The sequence below is a fragment of the Acipenser ruthenus genome, chromosome 35, assembly GCF_902713425.1.
Source record: "Acipenser ruthenus chromosome 35, fAciRut3.2 maternal haplotype, whole genome shotgun sequence".
In the NCBI taxonomy this organism is placed as follows: Eukaryota; Metazoa; Chordata; class Actinopteri; order Acipenseriformes; family Acipenseridae; genus Acipenser; species Acipenser ruthenus.
In genome coordinates, this window is record NC_081223.1 from 1330001 (window position 1) to 1344262 (window position 14262).

General features: G+C 40.5%; 1 protein-coding gene and 1 non-coding gene across 2 annotated transcripts; both read right to left on the reverse strand.

The window, feature by feature from the left end:
- Nucleotides 1-1797: 1797 nt before the first annotated feature.
- On the reverse strand, nucleotides 1798-1869 carry trnae-uuc (transfer RNA glutamic acid (anticodon UUC)). The gene has a single exon. It is a non-coding gene; the product is annotated as a tRNA-Glu (tRNA).
- Nucleotides 1870-3951: 2082 nt separating this feature from the next.
- LOC117965243 (uncharacterized) lies at nucleotides 3952-14262 on the reverse strand. The gene is made up of 18 exons (XM_059007380.1): nucleotides 14188-14262; nucleotides 14047-14105; nucleotides 13867-13956; nucleotides 13307-13434; nucleotides 13083-13229; nucleotides 12889-12969; nucleotides 12050-12220; nucleotides 11849-11945; nucleotides 11535-11755; nucleotides 11309-11459; nucleotides 11006-11214; nucleotides 10774-10891; nucleotides 10490-10689; nucleotides 10297-10411; nucleotides 10003-10172; nucleotides 9269-9321; nucleotides 9073-9194; nucleotides 3952-3968 (listed from the first exon to the last, which is right to left on the reverse strand). The coding sequence occupies exons 1-18, from the start codon at nucleotides 14211-14213 to the stop codon at nucleotides 3952-3954; spliced, it is 2175 nt and encodes a 724-aa protein (XP_058863363.1). The 5' UTR covers nucleotides 14214-14262.

A 14262-nucleotide genomic window follows, 5' to 3' on the forward strand; every position in this document is an offset into this window, starting at 1 on the left:
ACACACATACGCACTCACACACAGACAGAGAGACACACACAGACACAAACACACACAGACGGACACACACACACACACACAGACAGACACACACGCACACACATGCACTCAAGCTCACACACACACAGACAAAGACTCACACAGACATACACATATAGACAGACACACACACTCACACGCACACACACACAGACAGACACACACAATCACATGCACACGCAAGGACTGACACACACACACCCACACACACACCATACGCACGCGCACACACACACGCAAACTCACACACATGCACGCACGCACACAGACACAGACACACAGACAGACACACACGCACACACACACACACAAACAGACAAACACAAACACACACAGACGGACACACACACATATAGACAGACACACACAATCACACACACACACTGACACACACACACTGACACACACACACACACACACGCACGGACGCAAACACACGCACACACACAGACAGACAGACAGACTCACACAGACACACACACACACACACACACACTGATACCATAAGCACGCGCACACACACACACACATACACTCATACACACAGACAGACACACACACGCACGCACGCACACGCAAGGACTGACACTCACACACACACAAACACACACACACACGTGCACACACTGACACACACACACACCACACCACACATACGCACACACACATATGCACACACAGGCAGACACACACACACACACAGACACACACACACAGGCAGACAGACACACACAGACAGACACTCATGCACACACACACACACGCATGCACGCACTGACACACACACACGCACACACATACATGCGCATGCAAACACACACACATGCACACACACACACACACAGACAGACAGACAGACAGACAAACACACACACAGACACCATACGCACACAAACACACACTCACATGCTCACACAGACACACTGACACCAATGTAAAATGAACACATTTATTCCTTTTAAAAATAAGTAAGGAATGGAGGCGTGGGATTTGAACCCACGCCTGCATTCAGAGACCAGAACACACAATTCTTTGGAAAGACAGAGTCCTGGAGTCTGGTGCCTTAGACCACTCGGCCATCCTGACAAGCTGCGTTTATTACAGCAGAAAACCGTGTTATTTATTTCATCACAGACTAGGGTTTATTGTATCAAGGACCGATTGTGTTTATTACGCACATACCAACTGATGCTCCATGAAAGATGTAATGACAAGTGTAAAAAAGAAACGGATTGAAGACAACCCAAAAAAGTAAGATTATTTATTTCAATATCGTTATAGCTATAAACGATGCACGCATTTTACAATAGGAATTGTTACATGACAGTGACCAGTATCCCACGACCCTGAGATTAAGAGTCTCATACTCTACCAACTGAGCTAGCTGGGCTGACTGGAGGAAATTTTATACCAGATTCATTCTCGCTTAGAAACAACTGCATCCTCCCTGCCTCCGTACAAATAATACCAATACAAAAATCGAATTACATGTATTTAAAAATGAATGGTCTCATCCATCTGGAACGATTGGTTCTGCATTTATACAGTATCAACCTTAATCTGAGTTGAGAGGCACCCAACCTGTGCAGGATTTTAAATGTGAGGGGATGTGAATAGAGTCAAATACATTTGCATCATTCTGTATGTATATATATATATATATATATATATATATCAAGTAACTGTAGCTTTATTATCATAATGAAAACACATTACACAGGACCACAGTTCTGTAACAAAATGACAACAACAAATCTGTTCCCATACCGGGAGTCGAACCCGGGCCGCCTGGGTGAAAACCAGGAATCCTAACCGCTAGACCATATGGGAAGCTGAGGAGCAAAATCATGGACATGCAACAGTAGCTAGTATACAGTGCAATGATTGGTAAAAAACCAATTTCATTACAAACACGTTACAAATGAAAGCAAACTTCAAACCATTTATATTTATTCTCAATTAACACAAACTCTTCAATTGCTAAAAAAAAAATATATATATACATATAAAATTAAATCTCCCTTTGTGCTTCTCGGAAGGCATACGATGGAGGGCGCACTGCAGTTTTTCAGCCTGGGGAATATTACAAATTAGCAGACTGTGCTTTAAAATACACATGTAGGGCGGGCGTCTCTGTTACAAAGAATTGTCACACTTTGTATGTATCTCCATAATGCGTTGGGACTAAATACGCAGATACATTAAAACTATTTGGAGAATGCGGGCATCGATCCCGCTACTTCTCGCATGCTAAGCGAGCACTCTACCATTTGAGCTAATTCCCAGTGAACTATGCTCATAATACTCATAGGCAATTCAGATTGTCCTATAGATTTTTTATTGGCAATGTCTGCCATTTGCAAATTCAAAAAATAAATTAACTAAATAGCAAATATTTCGACTACAGGTATGTTTTCAATTTCTTCAAAAAGAAGTCTCAGCTCGTTGATTCAGTCGCTTTAAAATCCACCTCTCTGTCCCGATGCAGCAGCGCTGTGTGCTGTGGCTCGAGCTTGTTTGACGAGGCAGGCAATGCAAAAATGCCAAAACTTGCTTTTGTATCACATGACACACTTAAGGTCTGCTTTAACGGCTTGGCTGTCTCAAGTTAGTTTGTATTGTTAATGGAACACCTCGTTGTTGCCCAGTCATTGTATCATATGAAGTAGAGCTTGCCAGTCGGGGGTGACGGTCTGCCAAGAAAAGTTAAGACTATATTTGCAAGGATCATTTCTAGAGTGAAACATGTTTTGAAGGGATTGGTCTCGGTATCCACCAGGAGGAGTGGGAGTGTTTTCTTCTCAGCACCGAGCTGACAATGAGTGTTGTTTTCGGGCACCTGCTCGCTGCTAGTGATGACACTCCAATCTTTAAGATCACTTTAAATAGGCCTTGGCTAATATAAAAATATAGTAATGTGATTTGCAATACGCAGGACTAGATTGAGCTTAAATAAAGACATTACATCTGAAAATAACTTGTGCTTACCTCCACTTACAAGGAAAGTGTCAAACTTTGTATTCGTCCTCATAACGTGTTAGAAAATGTAAACAGCAGTTGGAGAATGCCGAAGTCGATCATCCTAGCATGTTAAACGAGGGCATTTCTCCTGTAAGCTACGGCTAGTAATAGATCATTTATACTGTTCTCAATGGTTCGCATCCCAGCCTGAGACCACGATCCAGTGGTAGACGATGTTTTTCAAGTAATATGTTATTTGGAATATTAAAACAATCAAGTTAAATAACATGTTTGGCCACAAAATATTTTCAGTGAGGTTAACAAGTAGTCTGTTTACAACAAAAATGCAATCTGTGTTAGGAACACTATTTTAGTCGGATTTAAAATGGAAATTAAATTGGTATTGAGTGCTGACAAGAGTTTGGTATCAGCAGTTGATTTCATTGAAACAATCTTTTATAGTAAAATTAACACATTTTAGAAATAAGTAAAATCAAACTGTCAGAGTGGGATTTGAACCCACGCCTCCATTTGGAGACCAGAACACACAATTATTTGGAAAGACAGAGTCCTTGACTCTGGTGCCTTAGAACACTCGACCATCCTGACAAGTTGCATTTATTACAGCAGAAAACCTCATTATTTATTTCAGCACAGACTAGGGTTGTCTATCGTATCAAGGCCTGATTGGGTTACGTACATACCAACTGTTGCAAAAGCACCGGCGTAGATTTAGAGTAGATTTAGCTGGGGACATTGTACCTATCAATGTCAAGGGACCGTTGAATTGTCACTACCAATAATTTTGATAAATCTGAAACGTCTTTTGTCAAGTCATTTTATCCGCTCCACAAAGGGTTAACTCTCTCAAGATCCCCTCGTTGCTCCTCCCTCCTCCAAAAAGACAAAAAAAACAAAAAACGCTAATTTGATTGTTTTAGGCCCTAGGTTCTAGACAGCATTCAGAACTGGGCAGACACATGGCAAATGACATTGTGTTACAAAAGTGTAAGGTACTGCACGCAGGCAATAAATTTCTCCCCCCTTCCTTTCTATATTTGTTAATTGTGGGCTCTATTTTCTTTTTTTTAACACCACTGAGTCCCTTGTCCCTGTGCAACCACAATGTAGAAACATATAGAGAATGTATGGGATAATAAACATCACTGCTGTTTCTCTTAAAGCGTGTTTATTTATTTCTAATACTGGACACTGTCTTAATACTGTATTACATTCTGAATATGAATAGAGCTGAATTATTAATTGTAGATAATACTTAGAATACCAGATACATATTTAACATTAAAAGCAATACATGTGATTTATTTAACAGTCGTTTATTATTTTGTGTATCAGCCGCCACACAAAGCTGAGCGCAGTGCGGTATACTGTAATGATGCTCCAGTCAGTCTGTCCGGACTGCACCTGAACCATCTTAAAACACGAAGCCCCTAATAAGCTAATTTGTAAAAGTTAGTAAAGAGTTGCGCTAATATAACGAAGCTAAATTTGAACTCCTAGCTGGAGCAACGAGAGAGGGCGAGAGGGCGGGGCAGAGAAGGAGGGGGAGACGCTGCTAGGCAACCGGCTCGTGAACATTCCACTCAGCTGATCAGAGACCGTTAGGATTTAAAAATGCGAACGTTCCGAGCGGCGTTAGGCGCTTCGTTAAATTAAGACACCGTTGCTGGCATTTTAATTTTGAAGAAAAATATATTTTAAATACTCAGATAGAACTTTTTTAAAAAAAAACAAAAAACTTTACTTCAGTTCCAGACCATTTTCCAACAAATAAAAGGAAGTGCGTATTTATAATAAGTATATTTGTTGTGATATTAAGACTAAACAAATGTGCTTCAGTTTGATGTATAATTTATTTATTTATTAAATGTTGTAGTATTTCTTTTTTTAATAAATATTGTATTGTTTTCACAAAATAACATCCATACATTATCAGTTCATCTGCTAGAGTAATCAAATCACAAATATTACTCGTCAGTAATTCATACATAGACACGCTGTGGTAACTTCAAGAAGTTAATATGTAAGGCTGGATTACAGTTTAACCAAATAAATAAGTAAATACATTAATAACGACATGAAACAAAAATACGTTTTGGTAGCTCATACGTAGGCCTATTTAAATTACAAAATGCGACCTGTTTTAGAAATTGATTTATATACTACCTGCCATTTAAATCTAAATTATATTTAAAACTGTTTGAGGGGCAGACTAGCATAGATGATTTCTAAAATACTTTAATATGTTAAACTATAACACCACATTAGCACTCCGAGAAATATAGAAATTGATCATTTGTAAAGAATTAGCTGTGAGATTATAATCAGAATTATGGATGCATGGATTTTTGATTAAAATACACCCACATGTATTTTTCTTTCATGCCGTAATTTATTTATTAATTTCATTTGAACCCCTTGCTGGTGCCACGGCTTGTCTCTGTATCAATTCACTGATATTTGAGGTTTTGTTTAGTACACACTAGCAGGTGATCTGATAATCTTATTGATGTTATTTTGTGAAAACAATAACACGTTAATACTGCGCTACAAAAAATGACTCGCCGTGTTGTAACTTGTGCGGGTGATGTCATGGGTTGTCATGGCAGCGCCGATCATCACGGGAGGGGTTATCAGTGGTTGTCGGAGAAACGCTGGAGTTCCGCTGGCTTCCGAGGATCCAACCCGAATATCTAAATCAATACAGTGACAACAAAGGAATGTGACATATAAACCTAATGACTACAAAAAACAAACATATTCGACCCATATAAATCTACACACTTTTTGTGATGCTAGAACAAGGTATATATATAAGGAATGTTGATAATTTCACCCTAAACTTGCATACTGAAAGTAGCATGTCAAAGCAAGAAGGAATCTAATAAGTAGATTATGCCTGTGTGATCACAACTCAGAGGCAGGCAGACCTATGACATCACACATGGGACTACAGAAACTGGCAAGGGATTCTGGGAATTGTAGTTTGTTTGCAGTATTACCGTTTTGCGACTGAACACTGGAGGCTGCATTAGCCACTGTATTCAATTTTTTTAGTTTTACATCATCTAACGGGTGTAATACAAACTAAACTAAGCAAAAATGTAAGATATATTAATGTTTTATTTATTTTTTGCATGTGTTTGGATTAATACTTAATATTCTTAGTTTTTGTGAACACAATCACCCACAGAACTGTATAATAAAGTTTGTTTCTAGAATTCTGTTCTTTGCATGTGTGTGTTTTATAATATGCATACCTGTCAGCACTGAGCTTTCAAAATAAGGGAGACTGCATGGGGCAGTACTCTGAAACAGGCCTTCACAGGCAGAGTTACCATATGACTTCATGCACACTAGAACACACTGGGATAGTTTAGGCTCTTCAACTCACACCCCAATACATTGTGGGAAGTGTAGTCCTGCTGTGAACAGTGCCCAAGAGGTGTAGAATGTACCAGAATGCATTGCAATTGGAAAAGCCTGAATTGTCCCAATGAACAAGGAGTCACATGGTAACCAGAATGCATGCCTGCCACAGGCTTCCCATAGGCCCTAAAGTATGACCAATACAGACAGGAAGGAACTGCACTGCTGGAAATTGTGATTTTAGAACCTGAAATGTTAGCAAAGAAGTTTTTTTTCAAAAGCAATTATTTAGGAGCCGAACTGGAATTTTGATTATTAAAAAAAGGAATGTATTTTTATTTTAGTTTATTTAGGTATGTGTAATTATTAGGGTTTATGGATTGGTATGTGCTCCTTTTCTATGCACTGCACCCTCAAGTGGTAGTTTTCTTTATAGTTAATGAATTATAGAATTCAGTGTGGAAAGTAAACAATAAAAATAAAGAACACAGATGACACAGTGAGGAGGAGGAGCAGCAAATACAGTTCAACTGAAGACAATTAGTTTCTGCTTTTGAATGGAGTTCCTGGTATGGAACATATTGCTGTATTGGAAGGATTTTCCACTTGTTTTATTATTGGATGTAAGTTAATAAAAGCTTATCGTATTCTGAAGATTGGGAAGTTTACACACCAGGAATTATTCTAGAAGTTAAGAGCTGGAAGTGATGTGAAGCACAGTGACTAGATGAGTCGTAATGTAGAGGATACCTAACAAGTGGGAAAATCATTTATGGAGCCACCACAATGTAAATTTAAAGAGACAAGAGAATCTGGCAGGGAGAAGAGCCCAACATAAGGGAAAGTGGAGAGGACTGGCTTTGGTGGTTAATTTTGCACCAGCTTTTGTCTTCAAATGAAGTTATGTTGAAATGTTTTAAACTGACACCCCCCTCATGCATTACTATTTCTACACACGAGGCTTCAAAATAATGAACAGTTAACCATATATTCATAAATGACTGAAGCAGGGCTCTAGTTTATTTCTTGTTGAAGCCTGGTTCATGACAATACCTAATTGTATACTGAAATAGAATTTATATATGAAAATTGCTACCTAATACATAATTAATAAAAAGGGACAAATGAGGGGGGTGTTGTCTTCCTTAAATTTTATCTTCATGCTAAATAACTGAAGGTATAGTAATTGCCCTGTTACTGTTCAATATAAAAATAGGGTTACAGCTCAATGGAGGAGGAAAGTCTTTGCCCCCAGGTTCACACAGTGAATCAGTGAAGGGTCCTTGAATAACACACCATATTGAGAATGGTCTGATTAGGCCAAAGGAAAACATTAAATGCAGCAAGGAGGAGAGAATCCCATTCTGACACACACCAAGTGTAGAATTAGTCAAGCACAAAAAATAAGCTTTTACAAGTAAGATTTTTATTTATCAATACACACTTTTTGGCAGTTTCCAGAAAGATACAACTCCAGCTACAAAGACAACCACTGAACACACACCCATTGCAGCTCCCAGAAGGGACCACACATTGACTTGGCCTGCAAGAGAAGAAAGAATAGTTAAGTGGAATAAAAAGACAGTTAATTTTTACTTGAACTGCAATTGTGTTCACATTATGCATATTACCGCTTCTAGGCATAAAGTGAAGGTATCCATCTCTCTTCAGCTCAATTGGGCCAGAAGACACAAATGCCTTTACTGCACCACCATCCATCCCTCCAGCACTGCGACCTACAGGAGGAATTAGGAGGAGTCCATCAAAACAAAGGGACAAAAATGCATGCAAAATGTCCCCCCCTCCCCCCAACAGACAGAGCTCTTACCAAGCCTCTGTTTCCCTGGAATGCACCGTCTGCTACAGAGGCTGTCTGATGGCCGGTTTGAATCACATATCACAACACTGCAGTGGAAGAAGATCTGAAAGACAGCACACCTTGTCAAGTAAAACAAGCATCAATAAATCAGGCAGGACCATCATCCAATGAGGATTACTGAATTGAAAAACCTCTTTACACAAATATATTGCATCATAGTAAGTGTTTCTTGCAAAAGTACAGTTATATGTTTTCATTCCAACTCAAAGATTTGAGCACAGTGACCATTTGCTGCTTGCAAAGCAATCCAAACCATGCATTGTGGTACAAGATCCCCATCCCAACACTCCACTTTACCTGTCCTTTCAGTGCATCCCGGCCGCTTGTGAAGGAAAACATTTTCACTTCAAACCTCTTCAGATGGGAAGGGAACAGCACTCTTGCATTGCTGGAGACTGGGTGAAAGATGGTCAAGTACTCATCTGCAGAGTTCTCACAGCTAGAAAGAGAAAGTAGGTCAGGAGCACATCAGCCACAACTCCAATTCCTAGGTTTTGTAGCAGCAATATCATATTCCAGCATCTTACCTGTCCACAACAACATCCCACTTGGGAGAGCTATTCCTGTCAGCAGAATAGGTTGCCCAGCAGTTCTCCAAAAACAATTCAGCCTGTGGATCCCTGCTGTACAGGAGTTCTACCTCAAAATACAAGGGTCTTCGCAAGTACTTCACAACAGGGTAATCCTGAGCTCCATAGAAGTCGTTGTAGGTTGAATCTGCAGAGATGCAAGGGAGAATTTTATAGGTGGAAACACGATACTAGAGCATCTATATTATTTCAATTGCCAAGTCCTACCCAATGCAAGCCGCATGATGACTGCAAGGTCCCCCAAGCCAGGCTGGACTACAGGTGCAGGATTATTCTGGTACAAGAACTGTACTACCTTGGTGTCATTGACCAGATAGTGACAGGCAACTCTCAACCTGGAAAGAGGAGATGGGGTTAGGAGAGTTTCAGCCTCAACCACAAGGATACTCAATTTGATTGCAATCGTTACCGGTAAGATGTGAACAGCACTTCATTCTCATAAGTCAGGAGGTTGTTGTCAAACTGGAAGAGAAATCAAAGACCCAGGTTGCAATGAACTTGTAGATTTAGTATGGAGCTGCATACCAAGTTGCAGACTAGCTAATATGGTACTCTGGATCATCCCCAGCTGTGTACTAACATAGTACCAATTTCACAATTTAAAAAATCATTGGTAATGAATATTGCAATTTCATAATTGAACACTTTTTTGGGACCTCATGATTGTTACAGTTAGTATGATACCACAAGTCCGTCTACAGAAACTGCTAGACTAATATGGTATTGTTTTATTAACCTCTAGGAGGGCAACAGCAGTTATTTTGGATTTGTTGCAAACACACAGCTGGTGACTCTTGAGCTGCAATTGGTATTAACTCATGTATTAGTTTAGTCCCGGCCTCACCACGGGGATCATCCCCAGTTAGTACGCTCCTTCCAGTTCACTGCCATTGACCCAAAAGGTCTCTAAGCAGCACATGCAATGCCATAACCAATAGTCATGTGTCACAACACCTTTGTCAACTGGACAAGCAGTTCAATACAAAGGTGGCATCCTTCAGATGTCCACAATTCATGCAAGTAATTCAGCGGATAGAAACACCGGTCACCATGGCTCCCCAGACTGATCCAGGAGTGTTGGGGCCACCTTGTCAAGATGTTAAACCTCCTCAAAATATGGTTTTAAATGTGGTCAATACTAACCCTTCTAGTTGTGCCACAGGAGTTGACATTGAAGTAGAAAACCGCATTGATAGCATCAGACTGAAGAGGCCGGCAACTTGGATCCCTTAGAGTTAGTTGACTTGGAGACAAGCTGGGGACAGATTCCACTTTCACAGCAAGAGCTGCCATAGTTCCATTGGTGAAGCAATCTGAAACACAGCATTTGGATCCAGGTTAAGGAAACAGATTATAGCTTCAATACCACTTCATGCAACCTTTGGCCAATCTCAAAAGCAGCTATTCTAAAGAATGCTTTGTTCGCAGGAGAGTTACCAATCATCTTTGTAGGGAAACTGCAGGACAGGGAGAAGTCAGCCACCACAACCATGGTCCCAATATCCTTCAAGGTCAAGTCAAGTCTGCTTCTGATGCCTGAAGAACTGATCACCTACAGGAGACAATACATCAGGTCAGTAATGTGTTGAACCCAAAACAGCTAAACACATTTTAAAGTTCCATCACTTACTTCGTATGTGGCATCAACTGAATTGTATGGCACAGTCATCCAGAAATTGGTAGAGTTGGCATTATACTTGTACAGGGCAAGCAGACTTCCACCAAGCTCTCTTGAGCCCACAAAAGGAATCCAGTTGCGACCCATGTTGCCATATGTTACCATGGTATAGAATGCAGCACCATCACAGTAGCCAGTTACTGTAGGTGGAACTGCAAGAGGAAGAGCAGTTGTCAGGGCAATGGATTGGATTGGTTAGAAAAAGGTAGTTGTAGACCAAATAGTCAGGCACTTACTGATGTCTTTGAGAATGGCTTCGACTACAGCAGGATGAGTAAAGGGTGTATTCTCTGGCACTATATTCAGCAAGTAGGTCAGGGGCAGAATGTAGGTTCTGGTGTCTGGAGGAGTTACCTGAAAGAGCAAGGGTTTGTAGGATTAAACCCAAAGTCAGACAGCAAGCAACACGTCCACAGGAAGCAAGTGTTTTCAAAGGGCAATTGGATGGTTGAACAGGTGGGATGTTACCTTTTGCTTCACATTGGGGTCCTCAAATGGCACCTGGAGAGTGTAGGTCTTGGATCCATTGGGAAAGACATGCTCCTGGACATTATAACCTTTTAGGTTGGCTTCTGGCACAGTTAATGTCTCTGGACCAACTATAATTTTGACCAGCTCCACATCAGGCAGGAATGTCCCCAGGGTCACATTGAACACTCTGGCTTTAGGAACAGTGTCTGAATTTATAGCATGCAGTTAAAATGATGGATATGAAGTGGAGCACTGCAACAAATCCCTTTGATTTACTGCATGTGGACAAGTTCTACATACTGCTTGTGACAACTGGTGGCCGAGGCATGAAAGGAGTGGTTATTGGATGAAGTACTGTGTACTTGGTCTTCTCAGGCCCATCTTGCCAGGTATGCTCCAGCATTGGTTCAATAGAGTAAGAGATCACATAGGTGTTGTCCAATACATGGCTCTGAAAGCACAGAAGCATCTTAGGAGGAAAGCTTTAAAATGAGAAGGATTTAGAAGATGTTGAACTTCTACATACCTTGTAATATCCACCATCAGCTCCCACAGGAATTTTTACAGTGATTAGCTGGGGACCGACATCCAGTTTATAATCTCTATTATGAATCGTTGCAGGGTCAAGCTTGCGGCCATCAACTCCCATTTGAACATCAAGGGTAGTAATTTGTGGTGTCGGAACAAGAGGAGGTAGAACACGGGGAACATTCCATGTAATCATCTGTTCTGTGAAGGCTGTTCCATCTGACAGAAAGGAACACCATAGACTTGTTACAGAAAATTCACTTAAACCTAGAACAGTTCTTGAGCACCGTTGCCCTCCATAAGCTTACTCACCAGTAGGACATGTAACTGCAGTGTCCACCATCATGACCATCCATCTTTGCTTATAAAAGGTGGTTGATCTTAGCACAGCCATTGGTACAGTTTGGATCTGTTGGAGAGGAGGGGGAACTTTTACTAAAACAAAAGCAAGACTGTAGTCTACCTTCATAGTCTGGATATACTCTACTAGATAATGAAGCCTAGACTTCTTACCACCCGAGGCTGGCTTTCTGTGGAGTTGTATGCAGCTCTAACCAGAATTCGAGTTGGTGTAGTGTTTATTCCATAACCATTTGTCATGGCCTGAGCAACAGTCATAGTGGTCTTTCTATTTGCTGGGAGGTGGAACACAATTTTCCAGATGCTGTTGTCAGCAGCAGTTGCCTAGCAGAAAAAAAAAATCTCATTAGAATAGGGAGTTTGAACACAAAGCATCCCCAGTCTAAAGGATTTGTCATAACAGATGTCATGTTTAATAAACAGGAACTAAAACTGAAAGTTGAGCGTTTAATGACACATCACTGAAACCGTTCTAGGTTCAGCAGGCATCTAAGGGAACAGAGAAAATCCTCCAATACAACTTTGTACGAAAGCTTATGTGAAAGCATGTTGTCTGGATCCGATACAGGCAGAGTTTACAGCCATTCATTTGTACTGGACCTTAATACATCAGTGTACCAAACTTTAGGATACCTAAATTGCTCCTATGCAGCAGTCCTCAAAAAAGGTAAATCAGGACACATTTATCATAAAGGATTTATAGCCCTGCACATATGAAGCCACTACCTCAGTGGTTGAAATACAAGGCTTACACCAACAATAAAGGGTTAACTTCTCCACAATCAATTTCTATCAAAGCAATCACAGAATACATGTATGCAAAGACAATGCCTTAAATGTCACAATTCGTATATGGCCACCCAATTGGGAGACAGGTTAAAGTTAAGGGGGCTGTTAGATTTTGCTTCCTCTAGACGAGACAGTAGAGTAGACCTCAATAGGCAAGACCAAGGGGACGTGAATAAAGCAAATGCAAAGTCACATGATTCTACCTCAGGGTATGCAAGGGACCAATCAGGATCATCTTGAACAAAGTTGGGCTCAATAAGTGGCACACCTCTTCTCACAGAAACCTAAAGAGAATTCACATTAGTCATGAGTGAAGCACTTCTGCAGTGACAATAAAATACCCACACAACCCAACAAGTTATACTGAACAGCATTATCACATCCTGACAGCCCTTACCTCCATGTAGTTTCTTTCACACAGAATCTCCCTCTCTGCCCATGGAGAATAGCGGTATGTCATGCTCTGAACATAGGAGGAAGCTGAAGTCATAGCACTGTTTGAGAAGACACTGATTTGTACTGTCAGCTTGTAGGTCTCATCATTCTGGAAACAAAGGCTAAAGTTAGTCCCAGCATGTCACCATTAGAAACAAGCTTACAAGAAATAAAATGAGGACTCACTGTGTTCTGAGCAAAGCAACTCAGCACAGAAGCAAGGAACTTGGCATTTCCCAAGAAGTCAACAGTTAAGCTATATCCACACTGTGCGGCCAGTCTTGGAGAGAGGGACACAAGCACCCCCTTATTGTCTATGGAAAGAAATTCAGTCAGCCTTTCAAAGAAACTGTACACGTGATCAAGAAAGGTAGAGATTTAACAAAGTGAACACCCCCACCACCCCGTCCCATCTACTTATTGACATTTTTAAAACTATATTAGTAGAATTATACGCTCGTTCAGAACAGTAGGTTTAGAGTAAATGATGTCTATTTCTGCGCACTTGCAGTCAACAAATCTGAGGAAGGTTGTAGCAGCACATGTCTATTATTTAGTGTGATCAGCAACATGCTTTTGAAGCTAACGCAAGAGTTTCACATCCTGCATTTGAAAAAAAAAAAAACAAAGCCTGGTTGCTACCATACAGCGCAGGAGTGCTCTGTACTTAATTAAAATTATTACATTACGAGTCAACAGGCTTTGCACATCAAAAGCTTTCCATTCAAGAAAAAAAGAACACTCACCAATCACATTGATGCGAAAATACTTTCCAACAAACGACTTATCCAACATCATCATCATAACACTCCCTTGACATTCTGTCCTCACCGAGCCTGCAGAAGACAACGATACTTGAAAACACACAACCGGCAAATAAACAGGAAGCTAAAAGGACAGCTCTGCTGAAGCTACCGTTATCGTACCTAGAGGGGGGTTCTGCGTCCAAACTTCAGTGACTAACACTGCCAACAGCAATGTTATTCTGCATTGAAAAAAAAAACACGCAAGTGAGAAACACACAATAAAATGAACGTTTCTAAAGTAGAGAAAAGATCAACAATTACCCAAATCTAAGACAACACGGCATCATTAAATCCAAGGCAGCCCGACCGTGAACTTCTTTCACCGTTATAAAGAAA

Bases quoted from the DNA above. Each gene is read 5' to 3' on its own strand.
- LOC117965243 (XM_059007380.1), bottom strand. From the start codon at position 14,213: ATGATGCCGTGTTGTCTTAGATTTGG. The intron at 12,970-13,082 runs GTAAGGGCTGTC...AATTCTCTTTAG, and splicing joins GTGAAAGAAACTACATGGAG to GTTTCTGTGAGAAGAGGTGT. The intron at 11,756-11,848 runs GTGAGTAAGCTT...CCTTTCTGTCAG, and splicing joins TGCAGTTACATGTCCTACTG to ATGGAACAGCCTTCACAGAA.